The 24,784-nt window shown below is 32.4% G+C and overlaps 1 protein-coding gene across 3 annotated transcripts in view; it reads right to left on the bottom strand.

Annotated features, from left to right (window-relative positions):
* LOC126883288 (uncharacterized) overlaps positions 1-24,784 on the bottom strand; it is a 40,704-nt gene that overhangs the window by 11,259 nt on the left and 4,661 nt on the right. Inside the window, exon 1 of one of the 3 annotated variants that reach the window (XM_050648637.1) lies at positions 2,959-3,277. The exons of the other annotated variants lie outside the window; for them this stretch is intronic. Within the exon in view, the coding sequence (XP_050504594.1) occupies positions 2,959-3,210 (252 nt within the window). The 5' untranslated portion in view covers positions 3,211-3,277. Of the gene's footprint in view, positions 1-2,958; positions 3,278-24,784 lie in introns of those variants that run through there. 3 annotated transcript variants of the gene reach the window in all.

The following is a 24,784-nucleotide window of genomic DNA, read 5'->3' on the forward strand; positions in this document are numbered from 1 at the left end:
AAAACCCTTCAAACTCTAGAAGAAAACATGTTTTAGGAGTGACATTGGGCACTTGGTGGTCTGAGGGTCGGTTCTGATGGCGTATTACCCATCAGAACTCCAGAAGATGACGTGCCTTAGCAGTGACCGTAGCCACCAAGGGCTGCGAGTGGTCAGATTTGATGGCGTTTTCGTGTTCAGTAACCCCTAAAACGCCATTTGTGTAATCTGTTTGATTCAATTTAGTGTCGAAATATTTCGAAACTCCAGAAGATGGCGTAACCATGGACACCAGGTGCTCCGGGTTAGGTTCTGATGACGTATTCGTTTTCAGCAATCCCAAAAACCGCCCGAGTAATCTATTTGCATCAACTTAGTGCCGAAAACAAGCAATGTATTACCTACCGGGAAATAACACTCCTAAATACCACCTAAAAAGTCCTTGCAAACGCCCTGCTAGAAAGAACCGAAACATACACAGAAGAAATCGTTGGAGATTATCAATGCGGATTTAGACCGGGCCGCTCTACTATTGACCAGATATTTACAATAAAACAGATAATGGAAAAATGCTGGGAGTTTGATCGTGAGCTTCACAGATGTTCATAGATTTTAAACAAGCATTTGATAGAGTATGCAGGGCTAGACTGTGGACAGCTATGCAGGAACTTGGCTTTCCAAAAACACTAGTCAGGTTGATACGGATGTGTATGGAACGGTTACGATGTAAGGTGAGAGTTGGACAACAATACTCGGAGACATTTGGAATAAACAATGGACTAAAACAGGGAGATGCACTTTCACCACAACTCTTCAACTTAGCTCTGGAGCACATAATCAGAAGTGCAAGAATCGAAAACCGAATACAGTATTTCATCGAGAAGGACCAAACTTGCTACTGGCATTTGCAGACGATATCGATCTAATAGAAAACACACGATTAAGGATGAAGGAGACTTTCGTGAGGTTCGAGAAGGAAGCAGAGAAGATGGGGCTCTAAATCAACGAAAACAAGACGAAATATATGTACAGTCGGAAAAATTAAAGAATACCCATGAACGAACATATAAAACACGCTATATTTTCCTGTCACCGTGTCACAAAGAAAATTGTCCAGTGCAAGTGCATGTAACAATAATATTACATGTACTTGCGCTGGTCAATTTTTTGTGTGACGCAGTGATAGGAAAATACAGCGTGTTTTATATGTCCGTTCATGGGTATTCTTTCATTTTTCCTACTGTATATGAGCCGCAATAACCAAAACAGCGACAGAATCGGTCAGAACATCACCATCGATGACTTTAACTTTGAGCGCGTTAGAGAATTCAAGTATCTTGGAACAACAATAACTGAAGACAATAACGTATCACAAGAAATAAACAATAGGATTCAGGCCGGCAACAGATGTCTTTTTGCCCTCCAAAACCTTATAAAATCAAAACAACTAATAAGACGTACGAAGATACAGGTCTATAAAACAATCATACAACCCGTTGTGATGTATGGAAGCGAAACGTGGACGATAACAAAGGCAAACGAAGAGAGAGACTATGTTTTTGGGAAAGAAAAATCCTAAGGAAGATCTTTGGTCCTGTGCTGGATGAAGCATCAGGACAATATAGGATAAGAACTAACAAAGAGCTCGAAGAACTTTACCCAGACGCCAACATCATAAAAGAAATAAAGTCCAGAAGACTCCAATGGGCAGGACACCTCAGAAGACATTCTGACCAAAGAACAGTAAGACTGGTGTGAGAGGAAGTCCCAACTGAAAGAAGACCACGCGGAGGCCCTCGACTCCGGTGGCGAGATAATACAGCAGGAGACCTAAGCACTATGGTGGAGAATTGGATGGAGGCTGCTCAAGACAGAAAACAGTAGAGGCATGTTGTTGAGTCGGCTAAAACCCACGAAGGGTTGTAACTTCACGGAGTAAGTAAGTAAGTAAGTAATTGCCGAAAACCCTCAAAACTCCAGAAGATCACGTGCCTTAGCAGTAACACTGGGCACCAGGTGCTTCGGTAGTCGGATTTGATGGCGTATTTGTGTTCAGCGACTCCAAAACCTCCAGGTAATCTGTTTGATAACTTTAGTGCCGATAACCCTCGAACGTCTAGATGACGTGCCTTAGCAGTCAGAGGGAATTTTACAATTTATAATTCACGTCCCATCTGCTCAGCGCGGTAAAGTTCCAACGAGAATGGTACCCTTCGTACTCCAATCAGAGTAAACATGTAAATCAAAAATGAATAACCATTTTCAATTTAGTTGCAACACGAAACTACAGCCGCATCATATTCTAGTTCAATCAGAGAGTGCAGCAAGAACCTTTACCGGTTTCGAAACTTATTCGTCTCTCATCTGGAGGCACATATGCTGCTCTCTCTGACCCAACCAGGACAAACTCCGGCGTGCAGTTACTGATTGCTACGAACGAAATGGCAGGGATGCCCTAGCGGTAACTGCTAGCAAAAGACTAAGTTTTCAATCTAATAGCACATAAAATAACACTAAAAATATTACTCTACATCCCACCAGACTGAAAGTCTGCATCTTTAGTCTCATCATCCGTTATTGCTGCAAATTTTAAAAGCCTCGGAAGTGTAACCAGAGAAGGTTCCCATTGTTTTCAGTCTGGTGGGATGTAGAGTAATATTTTTGGTGCTATTTTATGTGATATTAGATTGAAAACTTAGTCTTATGCTAGCAGTTGCCGCTAGGGCATCCCTGCCATTTCGTTCGTTGCAATCCGTAACTGCACGCCGGGGTTTGTCTTGGTTGGATCAGAGAGAGCAGCATATGTGCCTTCTGATGAGAAACTAATAAGTTTCGAAACCAGTAGAAGTGCTTGCTGCACTCCCTAATTGAACTAGAATATGATGCGGCTGTAGTTTCGTGTTGCAACGAAATTAAAAATGGTTATTAATTTTTAAGTTTTTTTTTATTTAAACGTGCAAAAATAATAAGAAATAATACCTCCTTTTCATAGAACTGTTTTAGCAACTCAGAAATATCTTCTGCGTCTTCGACAGACCTCATATCCTCCTCACGTTGGCTTCGATTAATCTCAGCTTCCATTTTTCTCAAAACTTTTTCAATTTCATGTGCATTTAATTGTCCATTGTTTCTTCCACGTGTGAAAATACTCCACAACAAGAAGAGAAATAAGCTCGTCAAGAACCAAATATTGAATAGACTATTCAGATAGCTTTCTTTTTCCTCGATCATGTTTTAAAGTGTCTTTTAAGAATTTAAGATTAAGAACTAAATGGATAAATACCAGGTACCTATATCAACGAACAGAATATATGTTAGCGCGATCAATATGGCATAAATAATTAATAACCGATTGAAAATTATATATTTTTGCACCTCCCATATTTTTCATTTCGACTATACTTGTCATCGTTTCATTGGCAATGCTACCGTTGTTTTTAGTTGCAATAAAATAAACGTGCGCAGGAGAAATTAAATGACAAAAACAATTATTAGTGCTGTCGTCAGGGGGGCTACAACGGTCTCCTTATTTAGATGTACTTACCCAAGTTTTTTATGTATTTTGATCCGTAGAACACGAATTTTTTGGGTAACAGTTGGTCCGGATGTCGATAAGATTGTTATAAACAAAAAACTTGCAACATTACAAAAAAAAACGATTTTTCGCGAAACAAAACATTTTTTGTAGCTATTTTTTGGGTCATTCTAAGCAAAAAATGTTCTTAAATGTTTTTTCGTAGGATGCATAGTTTTCGAGATAAACGCGGTTGAACTTTCAAAAAATCAAAAAATTGCAATTTATGAACCCGAATAACTTTTGATTAAAAAATAAATTAGCAATTCTGCCTGCAACATTTGACAGTTCAAGTGAAATTATACCGGTTTTGATTATTTCTTGAGTTATTTGCGAGTGAAAATGTTTACTGTTCAACAAAAAAAACACGTTTTTAGACGGCGTTTCGCAAATAACTCAAAAAGTAAGTATTTGATCGAAAATAGATATTTTTCTACAACCACTATTCAAAGTGCACTTTTCTGCACGGTTTTATGTTAGCAAACTTGATATTTTCTCACAGTACAAGATATTTGACATTAGTGTGCAGAAAAGTGACGTTTCTGTGCCGCAAAGTGACGTTTCTGTGCCGCAAAGTTCTTTTCTGCACAGTTGACTACCTCATTCTGAGTAACGTTATATTCTGTTTACATCCGTGGACTACCGCATTCTGAGTAACGTTATATTCTGTTTACATCCGTGGTTAACCTTTAGACAAATATATATAAAGTTAAATATAACCTATATTTAACTATAGCATAGAAACTAAATTATGGATGTTACAACTGTTTTATTTTACAATTTTATTCTTATTAAACATTTCATAATTATCAAATAACCAATAAGGATTTAGCAACCTGTGCAAGAGACGTCGAATGAAGTAGGTTTTGTGTAAATCCGAGACTGCATAAATAGAATGTCAATAATGTGTAATAATTGTTTAAATTTAAACAAATTAAGGCAGTGCATTAATTTTTTAACTGATTTCTGTGCAATTTATTTAGGTATAAGGAATTTAAATTGATTAGTAGGTATTAATTAAATACAGTTTAAAATTTATCACGTAGGTACCTATTATAATTAATCGTCGTTTGGAAATTGTGATTTTTATTTTTAGGAAAAACTGTGCTTGTAGAAAAAGTATAGTGTGAAACACGTGCAGAAAGGTAATTTCTCACTCGTTTGAATTGCGGCACTCGCTTGCGCTCGTACCGCAACTTTTCAAACTCGTGAGAAATTAGTACCTTTCTGCACTTGTTGCACAATATACTATTTCCTAACAAGTGCAGAAAGTCATACTTTTCCGCACGCGACTGCAGTTTGCCGAACGACGCGAAGCGTGAGTTCGGCAAGCAGTCGAGTGCGGAAAAGAGACTGTCTGCAAGAGTTAGGAACAATATTTTTTCTACGAGTCTTTAAAAAATTACCAAATCTTAATCAATTAATTTAATTAATATGAAAATACATACACAAATTAATTCTTTGACAAGGTTGTCAAAACCAAACTTTCAGCATAATTGGTTAGCATGACGACGATCTTGGTTTCCATGACGACGATTCAAAACCACTGTTATTGTCTACTGATTTGACTTTCGAATATAATGTCAAAATAATTTTATTTCATCGAATTGTCGCATTAATTTCATTAAAACAGGAACACAATAGACCAAGAGGCAGCGCCGAAAAATCTATTTGAATTTACTAAAGCTAGATTTTTCACAGTTGATTACTGTGAGTGTGTAGAGAAACATACTGCGGTCGGTCAAGCGAAACGTAGAACAGGGGTTACTGAGAGGGTATCAAAGTTGCTTTCCTACGAAGGTAATTATTTCCATTTACTAAGGCTGAAAATCAGTACAAACATTCTAAATTAAATATAAATAAAAGTTATTATAGTCGGTCAGCTGTATGACGGGACAGAGCCGGTCGGTCGGCCCCAATAGTAGATTGAGGAAATGAAGCATTTTGGCTCGAAGTTTTTTCGTCCAGCATGGATTTACTTGAAATTTTCACAGAAGGTAGGGAATAGTCCAAGGATAATTTTCTATATCATGCCGCTATCATACGCTAAAACCTTAGGGGTGATTGCCACCCCATATCGGGAGTGGGAATTTTTTTATTACATTTTAACCATGTAATTCGATGGAAAACGTGATTCTAAGAAAAAAATGTTTTTACATTTTCTTCGCAAAACTAATATTTTTCGAGTTATTCGCGTTTGAAAATAACAGTTTTTCGACGAAAAAATCGACTTTTTTAGAGGGTTTTTTAGAGTACCTCGAAAAATATGCATTTAATAAAAAAAAACTGTAGATATGGAAATTGTATCTTTTAGTAACACAAACCAAATGCTTTTCCTATAATATCTTTAAGACCAATACAAACCGAGATACGGCATGTTAAAGGTTAGCTTTTTTCGTCAAATGCACAATTTGAAATATTCAAAGCCAAATAATGGGAAAGATTTGCAATTTTCGAGGAAAACTTAAATAATATTTTTTCAAGTATACAATTAGACCTTTCAAAAAAAATAATAAAAAGTTTCTAGCATGAAAATTAAGCGACTTACAAAAAAATGTCGGTACCTGCTTTTCTCTACGAAAAAATGAGTGAAAACAACCCCCTAACTACCTTCCTAATTCAAAATTGATTTTTGCAATTTGGTATTTTTCAGCTTTCACTTCAAAATATCTCCGAAAATACTGAAGATATGAAAAAAATTATAAACTACTAATTGTACCTTTTTTAATGACTAAAATTACCCTGTGCATAGATTTTCATTACAGTGAATAGTTAGCCAGATATAGCTGTTTAAAACCTCTATTTACCAGCAAACATCCCTTTATTCGAGCACTTTAAACCCGCCCCAATTAAAAACTAAGGCATCTTTCGGAATTTAATTTACACAGTCTTATAGCTCTTTAAAAATCCTACAAAATCATTTTTGAAGGGTCTCATTACTGAGATGGTATCAAAGTTGCTTTCCTACGAAGGTAATTAAATCCATTTACTAAGGCTGAAAATCAGTACACAGTGAGATATAATATTTTTCCAAAATTAGGCATTTTAAATACATAGGTCAAACTCCTTGAGTGTATTGATAACATAAAAATATAAAAGGAGCTACAGAAAGGTGAAGACCAATTTTGAATTAGGAGGGTAGTTAGTGGGTTGTTTTCACTGATTTTTTCGTGGAGAAAAGCAGGTACCGACATTTTTTTGATTATAAGTCACTTAATTTTTATGCTAGAAACTTTTTATTATTCTTTTGAAAGGTCTAATCGTATACTTGAAAAAAGATTGTTTAAGTTTTCCTCGAAAAATGCAAATTTTTTCCATTATTTGGCTTTGAATATTTCAAATTATGCATTTGACGAAAAAATCTAACCTTTAACATGCCGTATCTCGGTTTGTATTGGTCTTAAAGATATTATTGGAAAAGAATTTGGTTTGTGTTACTAAAAGATGCAATTTTGATATCTACAGTTTTTTTGATTAAATGCATATTTTTTGAGGTATTCTCAAACACCCTCTAAAAAAGTCGATTTTTTCGTCGAAAAACTGTTATTTTCAAGCGCGAATAACTCAAAAAATATTAGTTTTACGAAGAAAATGTGAAAAACATTTTTTTTAGAATCACCTTTTCCATCGAATTACATGGTTAAAATGTAATAAAAAATTGCCAATGCTGGACGAAAAAATTGCGAGCCAAAATGCTTCATTTCCTCAATCGACTATTGGGGCCGACCGACCGGCGCTGTCCCGTCATACAGCTGACCGACTATAATAACTTTCATTTATATTTAATTAAGAATGTGTGTACTTATTTTCAGCCTTAGTAAATGGAAATAATTACCTTCGTAGGAAAGCAACTTTGATACCCTCTCAGTAACCCCTGTTCTACGTTTCGCTTGACCGACCGCAGTATGTTTCTCTACACACTCTCACAGTAATCAACTGTGAAAAATCTAGCTTTAGTAAATTCAAATAGATTTTTCAGCGCTGCCTCTCCGTCTACAATAAGATACATTTGAAATAAAATAGTAAATAAATATCTAAATATTAGTTTATTGCATGTATTATAATTATTTTAAGGCCATATTAAAATATCTAAACGCATGCGGAAAAGTAAAACGCGTGCGGAAAAGTAAAACGCATGCGGAAAAGTAAAACTTTCTAAACTAAAACTCGTGCGAAAAGTAGACATTTTTACACACTCGTAGAAAAAAATATTCTTAGCAAAAACGTAGCTTATAAAAAAATGAATAAAATAAAAGTCTATCGGCCCAGTAAAAGCGAAGTTGTAGCTAATAAAAAATTGTTCTTATTCGTCAAATTCCAAATCGAATATTTCAACGTGAAATAACCAAAAGATGAAGCACTTTTCGGGGAAAATTATTAAAACTTTTTTAAAGTGTTTAAAAAAGCTTTGTTTTTATTTTTTGATTTATAATAGTTTCTAGTATCAAAACTAAGCAGCTTAAAGTGATCCCTTTTTTTTGGTAAAAGAAATCGTGAAATCTCCCCTATTTAGCGCCTCAAATCATAACCGCTTTAAAAATTGCTTAACTTTTTTTAAATTGTGCTGCCGATATGTGAAACAATAATTGTGCATTGAATGATAGAAGTATATAATTTGGACCACATATACTACATATAAAGGTTCAAATTTAGCTATGAGGCCATCTCAGATTTTGCCTTTTACAAAAATGGCGAGCATTCAAAATGGCGACTATACATTTGTGACTAATAGCACAATAACTTTTGAACGAGACATCAGATTTTAACCAAATTTGGTATATAGGCTCCTTCTTATGTATAGGATCGATATATTAAACCGGAAAAATCGGTTTACCAAAAGTTGTGTTTTTTCTGGTTTTTATGTAAAAATATGTTGTTTTTTAAATTCTTTCACCCTGTATGTATTAATTTTTTAAAAAGTTAATGTCTCCATTGAAAATAGCATAAAAATATTTTTTAGGGAATATTTTCAACTTTTTAGTTATGTTAATTACCATTTAATAAATGCATAACGTATCTTCACATGTACCTATGTGCGGCAGATTCGCGCAAATATTATAAGAATTATTGTGCATTTAATGGTAGAAACATATAATTTGGACCAGATATACTACACATATAAAGGTTCAAATTTAGATATAAGGCCATTTTAGTTTTTGTTCCTTTTACAAAAATGGCGGGCATTCAAAATGGCCATTAAACATATGTGACTAATAGCACGATAACTTTTGAATGAGACGTTCGATTTTAACCAAATTTGGTATATAGGTTCCTTTTTTGATGTATAAGATCGAGGTTTTAAACCGGAAGAATCGGTTTATCACAAGTAGTGTTTTTACTGGTTTTTGACGTAAAAATATGTTGTTTCTGTATCAATTCTTTCACCATGTATATATCAATTTTTCAAAAAGGTAATTCCGCTATTGAAAAGAGTGTAAAATTGTTTTTTAGGAAATGTTTTGAACTTTTTAGTTATGTTAATACCAATTTAATAAATGCATAACGTATGTTCACATATACCTATGGGCGGCAGATTCATTTTGAATGCCCGCCATTTTTGTAAAAGACAATATCTGAGATGGCCTTTTATCTAAATTTGAATCTTTGTATGTGTAGTATATGTGGTCCAAATTATATGCTTCTACCTTTAAATGCACAATAATTCTTATATTATTATTTGCACGAATCTGCCGCACATAAATACCTACATGTGAAGATACGTTATGCATTTATTAAATGGTAACTAATATAACTAAAGGGTTCAAAATATTTCCTAAAAAATAATTTTACGCTCTTTTCAACGAGGGTATTACCTCTTTGAAAAATTAATATATACAGGGTGAAAGAATTGAAAAAATAACCAACAAATTTTTACAAAAAAATCAGGGAAAACACAACTTCTGGTAAACTGATTCTTCCGGTTCAAGAGCTAAATCTTATACATAAATAAAAAAAAGAACCTATATACCAAATTTGGTTGAAATTTGAAGTCTCGTTCAAAAGTTATCGTGCTATTAGTCAGAATGTATAGTCGGCATCTTGAATCCCCGCCATTTTTGTAAAAGGCAAAATCTGAGATGGCGTCATATCTAAATTTGAACCTTTATATGTGTAGTGTATGTGGCCAAATTATATGCTTCTATCATTAAATGCACAAATGCTTATAATATTTGCACGAATCTGCCGCACTAATATGAGTTTTGAGTTGAAGCATGTACAGTCAGCCAATTGGCTGCAATACGACCGGTTTATACACGACCCGGTTATACGACCCAAACCTGGGCATTATAATTAAACTAGTGATACTACCCGTCGCCACGCGACGGGCATCCAATCAATTGCGATCTACAGTCACTCCACTCAATTTTTTCTGATTTTCTCCTATTTTATCGTATTTCCTCGAATTTTTTCCGACACCCTCCAATTTTTTCTGACCCCTCCATTTTTTTCTGGCTCCTTCCAATTTTTTCAGCAACCCTCCAGTTTTTGAGTCTGAGTCTCTCTAATTTTATTTTGCCTCCTTCTAACTTTTTGTGACTCCCCCCTATTTTATCGTGTCTCCCTATAATTTTTCCGGGATCTCCCCATTCACACACATTCAAGGGAGTAAATCCATTCACACACATCCATGGGAGTAACCCATTCGCATACACTTACACACTTACAGGAGGAAACCCATTCTCACATATTCACAGGAGTAAACCCATTAACCGATTAACCCATTCGCCCACATTCACGGGAGTAAACCCATTCACACACAAATTTTATCTAGTGAACATGGTACCATGTGTGAAATGCAGATAATATACAAGAATGAAACAAACATGGAAAATAAGAAAAGAGCGTGGCACTTATGGAATGCAGACAGAAGTGAATACTTCTTATAGGGCTTTATTACTATTTTTAGGTTAATGAAATTTTATGTCTGCTTATTACTTAATTGTTAATATTTTTATAATAACACTATACACATTTTTAAGTTCTTATTCTTAAATTCTCTTCTTAAATTTAAAAAAATATACAGCACTGCATTTAGTAGTGCACTTAGTGTGTGGTCTGATTCTATTCGATTCGATTTAATTGGACTCGATTCAATTCGATTCAATTCGATTCGATTTCGATCGATTTTAATCGATTTTTTTTATTCAATTCGATTCGATTCGATTTGATCCAATCCAAAAACTCTATCTCTTCCTTGAATTAATTACGACGACGGTGTATCTACAACTTTGACACTTACGTTTGGCTTTAACTTTAATTTAATTACATTATGTCAGTTAGTGGTTCAAATTTCTTTCCTAGGTGACACTTGGAGTTATCGTCCCGGACAAACTGCGTTTCGTGTCGTCCTAGCCTTTTATAAGGTTAGATACAATGAGGCGGCTACAAGCCAGTGATGGCTTTATCGCAGAATATCAACTCATATAGTCCAGGGTAATAAGGATTTTCTCGGGACACTCAAAGATCCAGGAAGCTGACTACTTTTTTAGTTATTGTAGACCTATAGGATGAAAACCTACCTGTTTCCTGCCTAGAGTTCGCGTCCGTTTTTTAATTATTAACAATTTAGTGCAAAAATCGCGATTTTTTCGATTTTTTGCATTCCATTCAAAAGCTAAATAGTTGACATAAAATTACAAAATTCACTTTTTTAGAACATTGAAAAACCTTCAAAATGCCGATTTTTGAAAGTTAAAAAGTTAATTTGTTACTACGTAAACTGCAAAATAAGTGAAAATCGTTATTTGTTAATAACTTTTACTAAAACTACCTTAGAACTTTCGTGTTTCACCCAAAGTTGGGTATTGGCGTACTTAACAAAACTTCAAAATTTGAGACCGATCCATTAATACGTTTAAGAGTTATTCTATTTGTTTATCCCAGAGACCTTTATTTTGCAATAAGATAAGACAGACAATAATGAAGATAGGGCAAGTCTGAGTATGCCAAATGAAAATAGAAGAGTGATAGTATCAAAATGTATTAAAAAAAGATAAAAAAAAATAAATAATCTAGTCAAAATCCTAATGCCAAATTTTTGAAATTTTGTAGTTTATAAACATTTAGAATAACTTTAAAAATGTTTTCCCTAGAAACAATATTTTTATATATTCGAAAAGATAGTATTTAATATGAATTTTCAAATAAAAAAATTAGCCTGAGTTCATTTAAGACAAAGTTAGGCATATGTTTTTTTTTAATTCACAGCTAATTTGTTTATAATAATTAAAGACAATAATTAATGCCATTTTAAAGAATGGGATTTGCATTTTTTCTTAAAAAATTTGCACAAAAATTGTACCTTCACAGCACCCTCTACGATTTTTCAAAAATGTAGTTCAAACGATTAGGTATTAGAGGGACCCTACAAATCCACCGAGTTAAAATACCGAAAAAGCAATTTCAAACGAATATAATTTTCTGTATCTCTGGATGAACTCAATGGATTTTGATCTTTTTTGTTTTAAATTGTATGTAATTTCTACGTACATTACAAATATGCAATTTGTTTATAAATTTATTAATTAATAAACAGACTAATTTGTTTAAACAATTCTTGAAAAAATATTTTTTACAAAAATCTATTTTTTTAATCATAATATCATTAATGGTCATAGAAAAAGTTAAAGTACACTTAAATAAATAAATTATTTTTATTAGATAATTATTTATTGAAGATAAATTATTTATTAAAGTATACATTAACTTTTTCTATGATTATTAACGATAGTTTGATTAAAATCATGGATTTTTGGGAAAAAATTATTTTTTCAAAAATTGTTTAAACAAATTAGACTGTTTATTAATTAATAAATGTCTAGACAAATTGCATATTTGTAATGTACAGAAAAATTGCATACAAATTAAAAAAAGAACGATCAAAATATATTCAGTAGATCCCGAGATATAGAAAATGATAGTAGTTTTAAGTTGCCTTTTTTAGTTTTTGAACTCGTCGGGTCTCAGCTCCCACTTCACTTACCACAACTGGTCACCAATTTAACTACATTTTTAAAAATTCGTGTAAAATACAAGTTTTTCTAATATGTAAAATGATATTTTCTACGGACAATATTTTTAAAGTTATTCTAAATATTTAAAAACTACAAAATTTCACAAATTTGGCATTAGGATTTTTGACTATATTAGATAATTTTTTTTACTTTTTTTAGTACAATTTTATAGCATCAGTTTTCTATTCTCATTTGGCATACGCAGAATTTCCCTATCTTCATTATTTTCTGTCTTATGTTATTGCAAAATAAAGGTCTCTGGGATAAACAATTAGAATAACTCTTAAACTAGTTATTGGATCGGTCTCAAATTTTGAAGTAGGTTTTGTTAAGTACCCCAATACCCAACTTTGGGTGAAACACTAAAGTTCTAAGGTAGTTTTAGTAAAAGTTATTAACAAATAACGATTTTCAAAAATCGACATTTTAAAGGTTTTTTAATGTTCTAAAAAATTAAATTTTGTAATTCTATGTCAACTATTTAGTTTTTGAATGGGGTGCAAAAAATCGAAAAAATCACGAATTTTGCACTAAATTGTTAATAATTAAAAAACGGACGCGAACTCTATATTGCGTTCCACGGTCACCTTTCAGTACAGACTCTTATGAAGAACAGTGTTGCCAAGAGATATTAATATTTATTTTAAATAATTTTTAAAGTATTTTTATACCTCACTTGGTCTATTAAATTTGTAAGTATGTATGAGAAATCTTGTAAGCTGTCAAAGCAAAGGAAGTTTAGCTCGGTGGTAGCGCGTTGGACCGGAGATCTAGAGGTCCCTGGTTCGAATCCGTGTATTATCTAACTTTTTTTTATTTTTAGTATTGTTTTAATAAAAATTTTTGGAAAGTAGTAAGTAAAAATTAGTTTAATCTTTAAATACAAATAACCTGTTGAAAGTATATTTATTTCGTTGAAATCGTATAATAGAAGTATAACTTCTTACGTGCGTACAAAGTACACGTGTTAAAAAGTACATTTTTAAGACACTCATGTGAATTGCAGAATTCGCTTCGATCATTCTGCAAACTTTCACTTAAAATTGCGTGCCTTAAAATTGTACTTTTAACACTAATATCATAAATAACTATTATATTAATCACAGGCTAATTATAATTAATATTCAAATGATATATATCGATTCGATTTAATTGGACTCGATTCAATTCGATTCAATTCGATTCGATTTCGATCGATTTTAATCGATTTTTTTTATTCAATTCGATTCGATTCGATTTGATCCAATCCAAAAACTCTATCTCTTCCTTGAATTAATTACGACGACGGTGTATCTACAACTTTGACACTTACGTTTGGCTTTAACTTTAATTTAATTACATTATGTCAGTTAGTGGTTCAAATTTCTTTCCTAGGTGACACTTGGAGTTATCGTCCCGGACAAACTGCGTTTCGTGTCGTCCTAGCCTTTTATAAGGTTAGATACAATGAGGCGGCTACAAGCCAGTGATGGCTTTATCGCAGAATATCAACTCATATAGTCCAGGGTAATAAGGATTTTCTCGGGACACTCAAAGATCCAGGAAGCTGACTACTTTTTTAGTTATTGTAGACCTATAGGATGAAAACCTACCTGTTTCCTGCCTAGAGTTCGCGTCCGTTTTTTAATTATTAACAATTTAGTGCAAAAATCGCGATTTTTTCGATTTTTTGCATTCCATTCAAAAGCTAAATAGTTGACATAAAATTACAAAATTCACTTTTTTAGAACATTGAAAAACCTTCAAAATGCCGATTTTTGAAAGTTAAAAAGTTAATTTGTTACTACGTAAACTGCAAAATAAGTGAAAATCGTTATTTGTTAATAACTTTTACTAAAACTACCTTAGAACTTTCGTGTTTCACCCAAAGTTGGGTATTGGCGTACTTAACAAAACTTCAAAATTTGAGACCGATCCATTAATACGTTTAAGAGTTATTCTATTTGTTTATCCCAGAGACCTTTATTTTGCAATAAGATAAGACAGACAATAATGAAGATAGGGCAAGTCTGAGTATGCCAAATGAAAATAGAAGAGTGATAGTATCAAAATGTATTAAAAAAAGATAAAAAAAAATAAATAATCTAGTCAAAATCCTAATGCCAAATTTTTGAAATTTTGTAGTTTATAAACATTTAGAATAACTTTAAAAATGTTTTCCCTAGAAACAATATTTTTATATATTCGAAAAGATAGTATTTAATATGAATTTTCAAATAAAAAAATTAGCCTGAGTTCATTTAAGACAAAGTTAGGCATATGTTTTTTTTTAATTCACAGCTAATTTGTTTATAATAATTAAAGACAATAATTAATGCCATTTTAAAGAATGGGATTTGCATTTTTTCTTAAAAAATTTGCACAAAAATTGTACCTTCACAGCACCCTCTACGATTTTTCAAAAATGTAGTTCAAACGATTAGGTATTAGAGGGACCCTACAAATCCACCGAGTTAAAATACCGAAAAAGCAATTTCAAACGAATATAATTTTCTGTATCTCTGGATGAACTCAATGGATTTTGATCTTTTTTGTTTTAAATTGTATGTAATTTCTACGTACATTACAAATATGCAATTTGTTTATAAATTTATTAATTAATAAACAGACTAATTTGTTTAAACAATTCTTGAAAAAATATTTTTTACAAAAATCTATTTTTTTAATCATAATATCATTAATGGTCATAGAAAAAGTTAAAGTACACTTAAATAAATAAATTATTTTTATTAGATAATTATTTATTGAAGATAAATTATTTATTAAAGTATACATTAACTTTTTCTATGATTATTAACGATAGTTTGATTAAAATCATGGATTTTTGGGAAAAAATTATTTTTTCAAAAATTGTTTAAACAAATTAGACTGTTTATTAATTAATAAATGTCTAGACAAATTGCATATTTGTAATGTACAGAAAAATTGCATACAAATTAAAAAAAGAACGATCAAAATATATTCAGTAGATCCCGAGATATAGAAAATGATAGTAGTTTTAAGTTGCCTTTTTTAGTTTTTGAACTCGTCGGGTCTCAGCTCCCACTTCACTTACCACAACTGGTCACCAATTTAACTACATTTTTAAAAATTCGTGTAAAATACAAGTTTTTCTAATATGTAAAATGATATTTTCTACGGACAATATTTTTAAAGTTATTCTAAATATTTAAAAACTACAAAATTTCACAAATTTGGCATTAGGATTTTTGACTATATTAGATAATTTTTTTAACTTTTTTTAGTACAATTTTATAGCATCAGTTTTCTATTCTCATTTGGCATACGCAGAATTGCCCTATCTTCATTATTTTCTGTCTTATGTTATTGCAAAATAAAGGTCTCTGGGATAAACAATTAGAATAACTCTTAAACTAGTTATTGGATCGGTCTCAAATTTTGAGGTAGGTTTTGTTAAGTACCCCAATACCCAACTTTGGGTGAAACACTAAAGTTCTAAGGTAGTTTTAGTAAAAGTTATTAACAAATAACGATTTTCAAAAATCGACATTTTAAAGGTTTTTTAATGTTCTAAAAAATTAAATTTTGTAATTCTATGTCAACTATTTAGTTTTTGAATGGGGTGCAAAAAATCGAAAAAATCACGAATTTTGCACTAAATTGTTAATAATTAAAAAACGGACGCGAACTCTATATTGCGTTCCACGGTCACCTTTCAGTACAGACTCTTATGAAGAACAGTGTTGCCAAGAGATATTAATATTTATTTTAAATAATTTTTAAAGTATTTTTATACCTCACTTGGTCTATTAAATTTGTAAGTATGTATGAGAAATCTTGTAAGCTGTCAAAGCAAAGGAAGTTTAGCTCGGTGGTAGCGCGTTGGACCGGAGATCTAGAGGTCCCTGGTTCGAATCCGTGTATTATCTAACTTTTTTTTATTTTTAGTATTGTTTTAATAAAAATTTTTGGAAAGTAGTAAGTAAAAATTAGTTTAATCTTTAAATACAAATAACCTGTTGAAAGTATATTTATTTCGTTGAAATCGTATAATAGAAGTATAACTTCTTACGTGCGTACAAAGTACACGTGTTAAAAAGTACATTTTTAAGACACTCATGTGAATTGCAGAATTCGCTTCGATCATTCTGCAAACTTTCACTTAAAATTGCGTGCCTTAAAATTGTACTTTTAACACTAATATCATAAATAACTATTATATTAATCACAGGCTCATTATAATTAATATTCAAATGATATATATCTTTAATATCGTATAAATATCTTTGATAGTACCTATCTATGAATTATTTAAAAATAATAAAACCCACAGATTTTCAAATCAAGATGTTTTGGACTTCTGGAATATTCTATTTAGACGAACTTTAAGTTAGTCTGCTTAAAACCGGCAACACTGAGCTGTAAGGTTCCATAAGTTTTATATTGGGATATACTGCCCACACTGCAAAGTGACTGCGGAACGCAGAATAGGCAGGAAATAGGTGGGCTTTCTTCCTATAGGTCTACAATAACTAAAAAAGTAGTCAGCTACCTGGATCTTTAAGTGTCCTGAACATGGTCTATTTCTAGCCAGTGGCGTGCTGGAACTTTTCAAGCGGCCCGGTGATTTTATAGAAAAGCGGCCTCCCATCCTCATTTTACCTGTTATTAGCAGGATGTTTTATTCGGTATTTAAAAAAACAAAAAAAAACAAAAATATAAATTATTTTTGAATCAAACATAAAACTTTGAATTTAATGATTTTTTTCTTAATTTGCTACATTTTTTCATTTAAGAATAATAAATCTTACAAATAATAATTGACATGTATGACAATATTGTATGCAGTAAAGCAGAACCCATAATTTCCTAAATCAATATAATATGAATTTGATGTAATTAAGGTACAAATAAAATAAAATTGAGAATTTTTCCATTATGTATTAAGTTGCATTTTAGTAAATCAATTATACACGAGAGTACAAATACAAGTACAGTGCAAATACTTTACTTAAACAATATTTAAAAAAATGTTAATACAGTCGAACCCGCTTATTGGAATATCCTTCGTGCCAAGCAAAAGTATTCCTATATCAGGGAAATTCTAATAACCGATCATATGTGGCTAGTAAAAACGTTTTGGGACCTCAAATTTCTATTCCATATACCGGGATATTCCTTTAACAGGTATTCTCATAAGCGGGTTCGACTGTACAACGCAATAAACTAAATATTCTTTTGCCATTATTTTATAAAATAATTACTTAACCCTCGATCAATAATTTCCGCATTAACCCTGGAACAGCACACTGGGGTCTGAAAAACCCAGGCACATAAATCGTTCAATGTAACTTGCACATGTCTGCGTCTTTTGGCGATCCCTTGCATGTAAATTCAGTTAACAGCCGACTACGTTGACAGACAATCACTGCGCCGCGTGAGTTTGTTGTATAGTTTGCTGTGACGCTTTTAGTTGAGCTGTGGGTACTTCGGACCCCAGTGTGCAGTTAAAGGGTGTTAAAATTTTGAGGTGATTTTTTGTTATTTGCTAGTATGGCAGATTCTAAGAGAAAATATTAGCGTCCACTGACAACAAAAAATTAGAGTGGGATGCTGAAAAGCTGTGGGCTGATGAAGATGAACCTGAGACCATCGAAGATGATTTTGAAGACTCATCAGATGAAGACGATGATTATGATAACGAACAAAGTGACGACGATAATGAAGAAGAACAAACAGAACCCAATACCTCGCAAAGAAATATCGCCAGTATACTGGGAAATATTGTTTAGAACATCGTACTGTTTAGAACATCAAGCTCAATTATGTTTTGTGTGTCAGAACCAAAGTTGAAGTGCAAATAGTTATCTTGTTACAACATATATGTTTTATTTTAGTTTAAAGGGTTTTTATTTCACTGGAATTTTGTTTAATTTTTTTGGCCATATCTCCATATTTTATAAAAAACTGTAATAAAAGCACTAGATTATGTTTTTTCACGTTTATCAGATCTAATGAGATATGTTTCTTTTGAAATAAACATATTTTGAAAATAAGATATTGTTGCTTATTTTTTTTGTAAAACATACCGCAGAAAAAAAAATAACATTTATTACTAAAAAAGACAATTAGGGTTTTCGAGACCCCACTGTGCAGTCTACGTTAGATGAACGAACTGTGCTGTTTTAGGGTTAAAATAGATTTTTGAGCAAATTCGTCAATTATTTCATCATTTTTAAGCTCATACAAAGCTTCTTTTTTTATAGCCATTAGCATAAAAGTGATCTTGTGTTAAAGTACTTCTTAACCGATTTTTTATTTATTTCAATGTTGAAAAGCTTTTTTCGCAAGAAACTTGTGTCACTGAAGAGTTAATAAATGCATTATATGTTATACTACTTAAATTTGGATAAGCACGCACTGATATAAGTTGTACTTACGCAAAACAGCGTAACAGCAAGCTATACGATCTTTACACTTTTAAATACCACACGGAGGTGAGGTTTTCACGATATCAACATTGTCATTTGTACTTCATGTTCATTATCACTTGGATTATTAATATCATCCTTCATATTTTGTGTAGGCTGAACATATTCAACATTAACTCCATCTTGTGTACTCTCAGTATTTTGCAAAATCAAATTTTAATACAATCCATTTATCAGCAAAATCCATGAGTTCTTCTCTAATTGTAGTAGCAGATATGGTAGGGTAAAACTTTCTTAATTGTTCAGTAAATGATTTAAATGACATCAAAGGTAGGTATACCATTTTTTATTGTGTCAAAATTTCTAGGATGTAGAGTGCTTATATCATCATAAAACGATTTGATTTGTCTTGATCAAATCGTTTTTAGATACATTCAATAATTCGGCCAAAAATGAGCAAAACGTTTTTCCATTTTTTAATTCTGCAGAGTACATACATGTTTGAAGGAAATTGGAAAACCATAAATATACTTGTATGTATGAAAATAAATAATATTAACTGTAGCAATCTATTTATGTATTATAGACTATAGAGTCTTATTCATTTACTTAAACTGCATTTCACAATCAAAAAAATTTGATTTTTTTAAATGTTTTATTAATATTATTAGCAAAATTAACATCCAATTAGAAATTAAAATAATATTTTTTTGTTACATCGAAAAATTTTTGTGTAAACCTATTTGACCGGCCTCAAGAGGCCACGGCCTCTCGGTGATTGCACCGAATCATTTATATGATCAGCACGCCACTGTTTCTAGCTTATTACCCTGGAGTGATAACGAATCGAACATTATTAAATACCGTAAACAGAAAGTTAAGACATAAAAACGATTAAAGAGACGAAAAACGAAAAAAGACTGCATAACTAGGCCACATAATGAGAAATCACAACTATCGTCTGCTAGGAATAATAATTTAAGTAAAATTAGAAGGCCGTAGGGAAGTAGACAGAAGAACAATGTCATAGCTTCGAAATTTCTGAATCTGGACGGGCACGAACGTTCAACAATTACTAAAAGTGGCACAGAATAATAAAGATTTTGATGTAGTGCTCGCAAAAATCTAGTAATGGAGTGCATTAGGATAAGAAGGAGCAGGTTCTGCTCCTCGCCTGGTAATATCTGTTAAAATCAAACCGGCAACTGGTGTATGTTTTCAAAAAAAACTGATAGTGTGTAAAAACTTTATTTAAATTCAGCCAAGTACTTTCAGCAAATCAAAATGTCATCATCAGAGCTATCGTCTCATAGGTATAAATACCTCAAATGAAGAGTATTCGTTGAACAACACATTACAAAATTTAAAATTGACCCAGGGATCAACCACTGGTCATGGGTAAAAGCCCTTAAAATATACAGGGTGTAACAAAAATACAGGTCATAAATTAAATCACATATTCTGGGATGAAAAATAGTTCGAATGAACCTAACTTACCTTAGTACAAATATGCACATACAAAAAGTTACAGCCCTTTGAAGTTACAAAATGAAAATCGATTTTTTCAAATATATCGAAAACTATTAAAGATGTTTTGTTGAAAATGGACATGTGGCATTATTATGGCAGGAATATCTTGAATAAAAATTATAGTTAAATTTGTGCACCCCATAAAAATTTTATGGGTGTTTTGTTCCCTTAAACCCCCCAAACTTTTGTGTACGTTCCACTTAAATTATTTTTGTGGTACCATTAGTTGAACTAAATATTTTTAAAACTTTTTTGCCTCCTAGTCTTTTTTCGATAAGGCAGTTTTTATCGAGTTGCAACTTCTTTTTTAATATGTTTACATAAAAATTTGATGGGGGTTTTGTTCCTTTAAACCCCCCAAATGTTTGGGTACGTTCCAATTAAACTATTACTGCGACACCATTAGTTAAACACAGTGTTTTTAAAACTTTCTTGCCTCTTTGTATTTTTCCGATACGGCATCTTTTATCGAGATGTGGCTTCTTTTTTAATATGGTTCAGAATATACCTAAAAATGTAAATCATAAATAAATGTTCATAATTATTACCCTAAGTCTCCATAATCATACTTAACCATATACAAATATGTGGTGGATTTGACAAATATTCAAAATATCTCGATATAAACTGATTTTTCGAAAAAGTAATGAGAGGCAAAAAAGTTTTTAAAACATTGTGTTTAATTAATGGTACTACAATACTAATTAAATTGGAACGTACACAAAAGTTTGGGGGGGATTGAAGGAACAAAACCCCCATAAAATTTTTATGGAGTGTCCAAATTTCACTATAATTTTTTCTTAATATACTACTGCCATAAGAATACCACATGTCCATCTTCAATAAAAAATCTCTAATAGTTTTCGATATATTGGAAAAAATCGATTTTCATTTTGTAATTTCAAAGGGCTGTAACTTTTTTTATGTGCACATTTGTACTAAGGTAAGTTAGGTTTAATCGAACTATTTTTGGTCCCAGAATATGTGAATAAATTTATGACCTGTATTTTTGTTACACCCTGTATAATAAATTATCACATTTAATGTGTTTGTTTCCATCCTCATCATTGTAAAATTGTCAGTAACAGCTGTTAAAAGTAAAATGGTAGCCATTATTTTTAGAAGTCACATTAAATGTGATAATTATATATTTTAAGGGTTTTAATTATATAATTTTTTCTTAATTCCCATATAAATAATTAATCATAAAAATGCCACAAGGAAATAGCTTCAGAACAACTTTAAGGGTTTTTACTCATGACCAGTAGTTGATCACTGGGTCAATTTTAAATTTTGTAATGAGTTGTTCAATGATTACTCTTCATTTGAGGTATTTATACCTATGAGACGATAGCTCTGATGACGGCATTTTGATATGCTGAAAGTACTTAGCTGAATAATTTTAATACAGTTTTTACACTCATACAGTCTTTTTCTATATATAATCTATTATCAAATCCAAAACAAATAGGCCTGTATCCCTCGTGCCAAAAAAAGTTTATTAATACCAAGCTGAAAATTTGTTAATAGCTTAACGCTGTCTAGTCGGACACACTTTGATGTGTGGGAACACTGGAGCAGGGGAAGTTTTAATTGTGGAACAGGTTACAGGTTTAAAATGTCAGACTACGATAACGTCCCATGTATTTTGTCGGACACAACTTCCAATTGATCTGTTACCCATTCATTAAACTCTCATGCAAAAATAAGACTGCTATTTACCACCAACATGATTCCTGTAATTTGCCATGTTCTACTTGTAGAACTTATTAAAATGCCCAACATATTTGTCGGACAAACATTTTTTCATATATTATATAAAGTTTACCATTGAATAAACTTAAAAACAACCTGCTACTTTTCACAATCATAAACTTGTCAGGATGACACGTTCCACAATTAAAATCACGTTTCACAATTAAAACTTCCCCTATTCCAGTGTTCCCATACATCAAAGTTTGTCCGACTAGACACCGTTAAGCTATTAACAAATTTTCAGCTTGCTATTAAAAAACTTTTTTTTAGTACGCGGGATCCAGGCCTAAAATTATTTAGGTCACACATAATAGCAAGGAAATGTGTTTCACAGTTGACTTTATTAAAGGATAAAACGGACAAAATCGACTTTAGATATTATTGCAGCATATTAAGAGATTGGACTAAAACACTTTATATGATCGGTTGAAAGATTTAAATGTTTACGTAAGTACATTATGTTTTGTGGATCATAAATATTATTGCTGTAGGAATAAGGGTCAAAACAGTCGGACCACGCTGCAGCGCTACGCTGTGGATCCACGAAAGTAGTTTCCGATGATTGGCCATGGGTTCTTATGTGGAGTGGATTACTTTTGTGGATCCACAGCGAAGCACTGTAGCGTGGTCAGTCTGTTTTGAACCTTAGTCGAGGCCTTGGTATAAGAGAATAGATGATTGCAGAACTATTCTAACCAACATCAATTATCGGAATTACATGCAAAGAAGCATTGTGCGTATATATAGGGTCTCCCAAAGGTATCGAATAACACCAAACACGATATCCACTCCACCCCTGGAGGTGGTGTGGTAGTAACTTTAAATGCTTTAAAATGATCTGCCATTTTTTATTGCAGATTTGGATTCCTTGCTTAAAAATAAACAACTTTTATTCGAGACAGTTTTTTGAATTGTGGAGAGATGGCGCTATGATTGGAAAAAACGATTGATCGTGATACCCTATCAGGTAAATTATAAAAATGGTCTAATATCTTAAGGAATGCCTTTCAAATAAAAAAGCAAAAAATTAGTGTTTAATATTTTTCAAAAACCTATCGAAAGTCATAAAACACTACCCTCCACATCGACCCCCTGGGGGTAGGGCGGGAACAACTTTGAAATCTTAAATAGCGACCCCCATTTTTTTATTGCAGATTTGGATTCCTTACGTAAAAATAAGTAACATTTATTGGAGACATTTATTAGAATTGTAGAAAGATGGCAGATACCCCGTGTGGGATATGTCAAGATAAACTCTTTGAAGCACTTACTTGGTGTATGAACAAATATATATATACGGTGTCACACCATCCAGTTTATGGAAAGTAGCTTATATTTCTTCCATTCATAAAAAGGAAATAAGTTGGATTGCTCAAATTACAGAGGAATATCGGTAACTAGTACACTAAGCCGGGTGTACGGGCGCATTCTTAGAAATCTCACTGAGATGGAGTATAGGGAACAAGAAGAAGAACAGGCTGGTTTCCGCGCTGGAAGGACTTGTACATATAATGTCTTCTGCCTAAAACAATTAATTGAAAAAAATCAGCAACCAATCAAGAGACCCATCTCATGTTTGTTGACCTCCGTAAAGCATATGACAGCGTTCCTGTGACTAAATTGTGGAAATCACTACAAGAAACTAACATCAGCTACACTCTAGTCAACGCCTTAAAAAATCTATATGAAAATTCTACATCAAGTAAAAATTGGCAACACACTATCTAAAAAGTTCATAGTTAACAAGGGTCTGCGCCAGGGAGGGCTGCTGTATTTCACCAACTTTGTTCAAAATATATGTTGCAAAAGCACTAAACTAGTGGAAACGTAAATGCCACGGTATGGGTATAGACCTCGAAGAAGTTTGTTTATATACCTTACAATTTGCTGATGACCAAGTGATCATAGCTAATGATAAAGACGACCTACAGTATATGGCAAGAAAACTAAAGGAGGAATGTGAACAGTGGGGCTTGGAAATTAATGTGGAAAAAACTAAATACCTACCCATAGCAGCTGAGTTATCCAATATCGAACTAGAGGATAATGAACAAATCACATCCTGTAGTGAATACACGTACCTGGGAGTAATCTTCGATAGAACGGGAAAAGACGATGAGGAAATAAAGAAAAGGGTAACACAAGCTAGAAGAACAATTGGCTGCCTAAATGGAATACTTTGGAGCTCCGAAATAGGAATACAGCGAAAATACAATATCTATGAAACACTTATTAAAAGCAGCCTACTTCACGGAGCAGAAACTTGGAGAATAACCGAGAACAACAGGAAAAAATTAAAAGCTGTAGAAATGGATGTGTTTAGAAGATCGTTAGCTATATCCCGTAGGGGAAGAGTTCGAAATGAGGAAGTAAGACGACGAATTGGAATAGATGGTTACTTAACAACAGACATTGAGAGGAAACAGTTGATTTGGTATAGTCATGTTCAAAGAATGGAAGACACAAGATTGCCCAAAAAGATCATGCAGTGGGTACCACCAAACCGCAAAAAACGAGGAAGACCCAAAAAGACATGGAAA

Source organism: Diabrotica virgifera, chromosome 4, assembly GCF_917563875.1.
Source record: "Diabrotica virgifera virgifera chromosome 4, PGI_DIABVI_V3a".
Lineage (NCBI taxonomy): Eukaryota > Metazoa > Arthropoda > Insecta > Coleoptera > Chrysomelidae > Diabrotica > Diabrotica virgifera.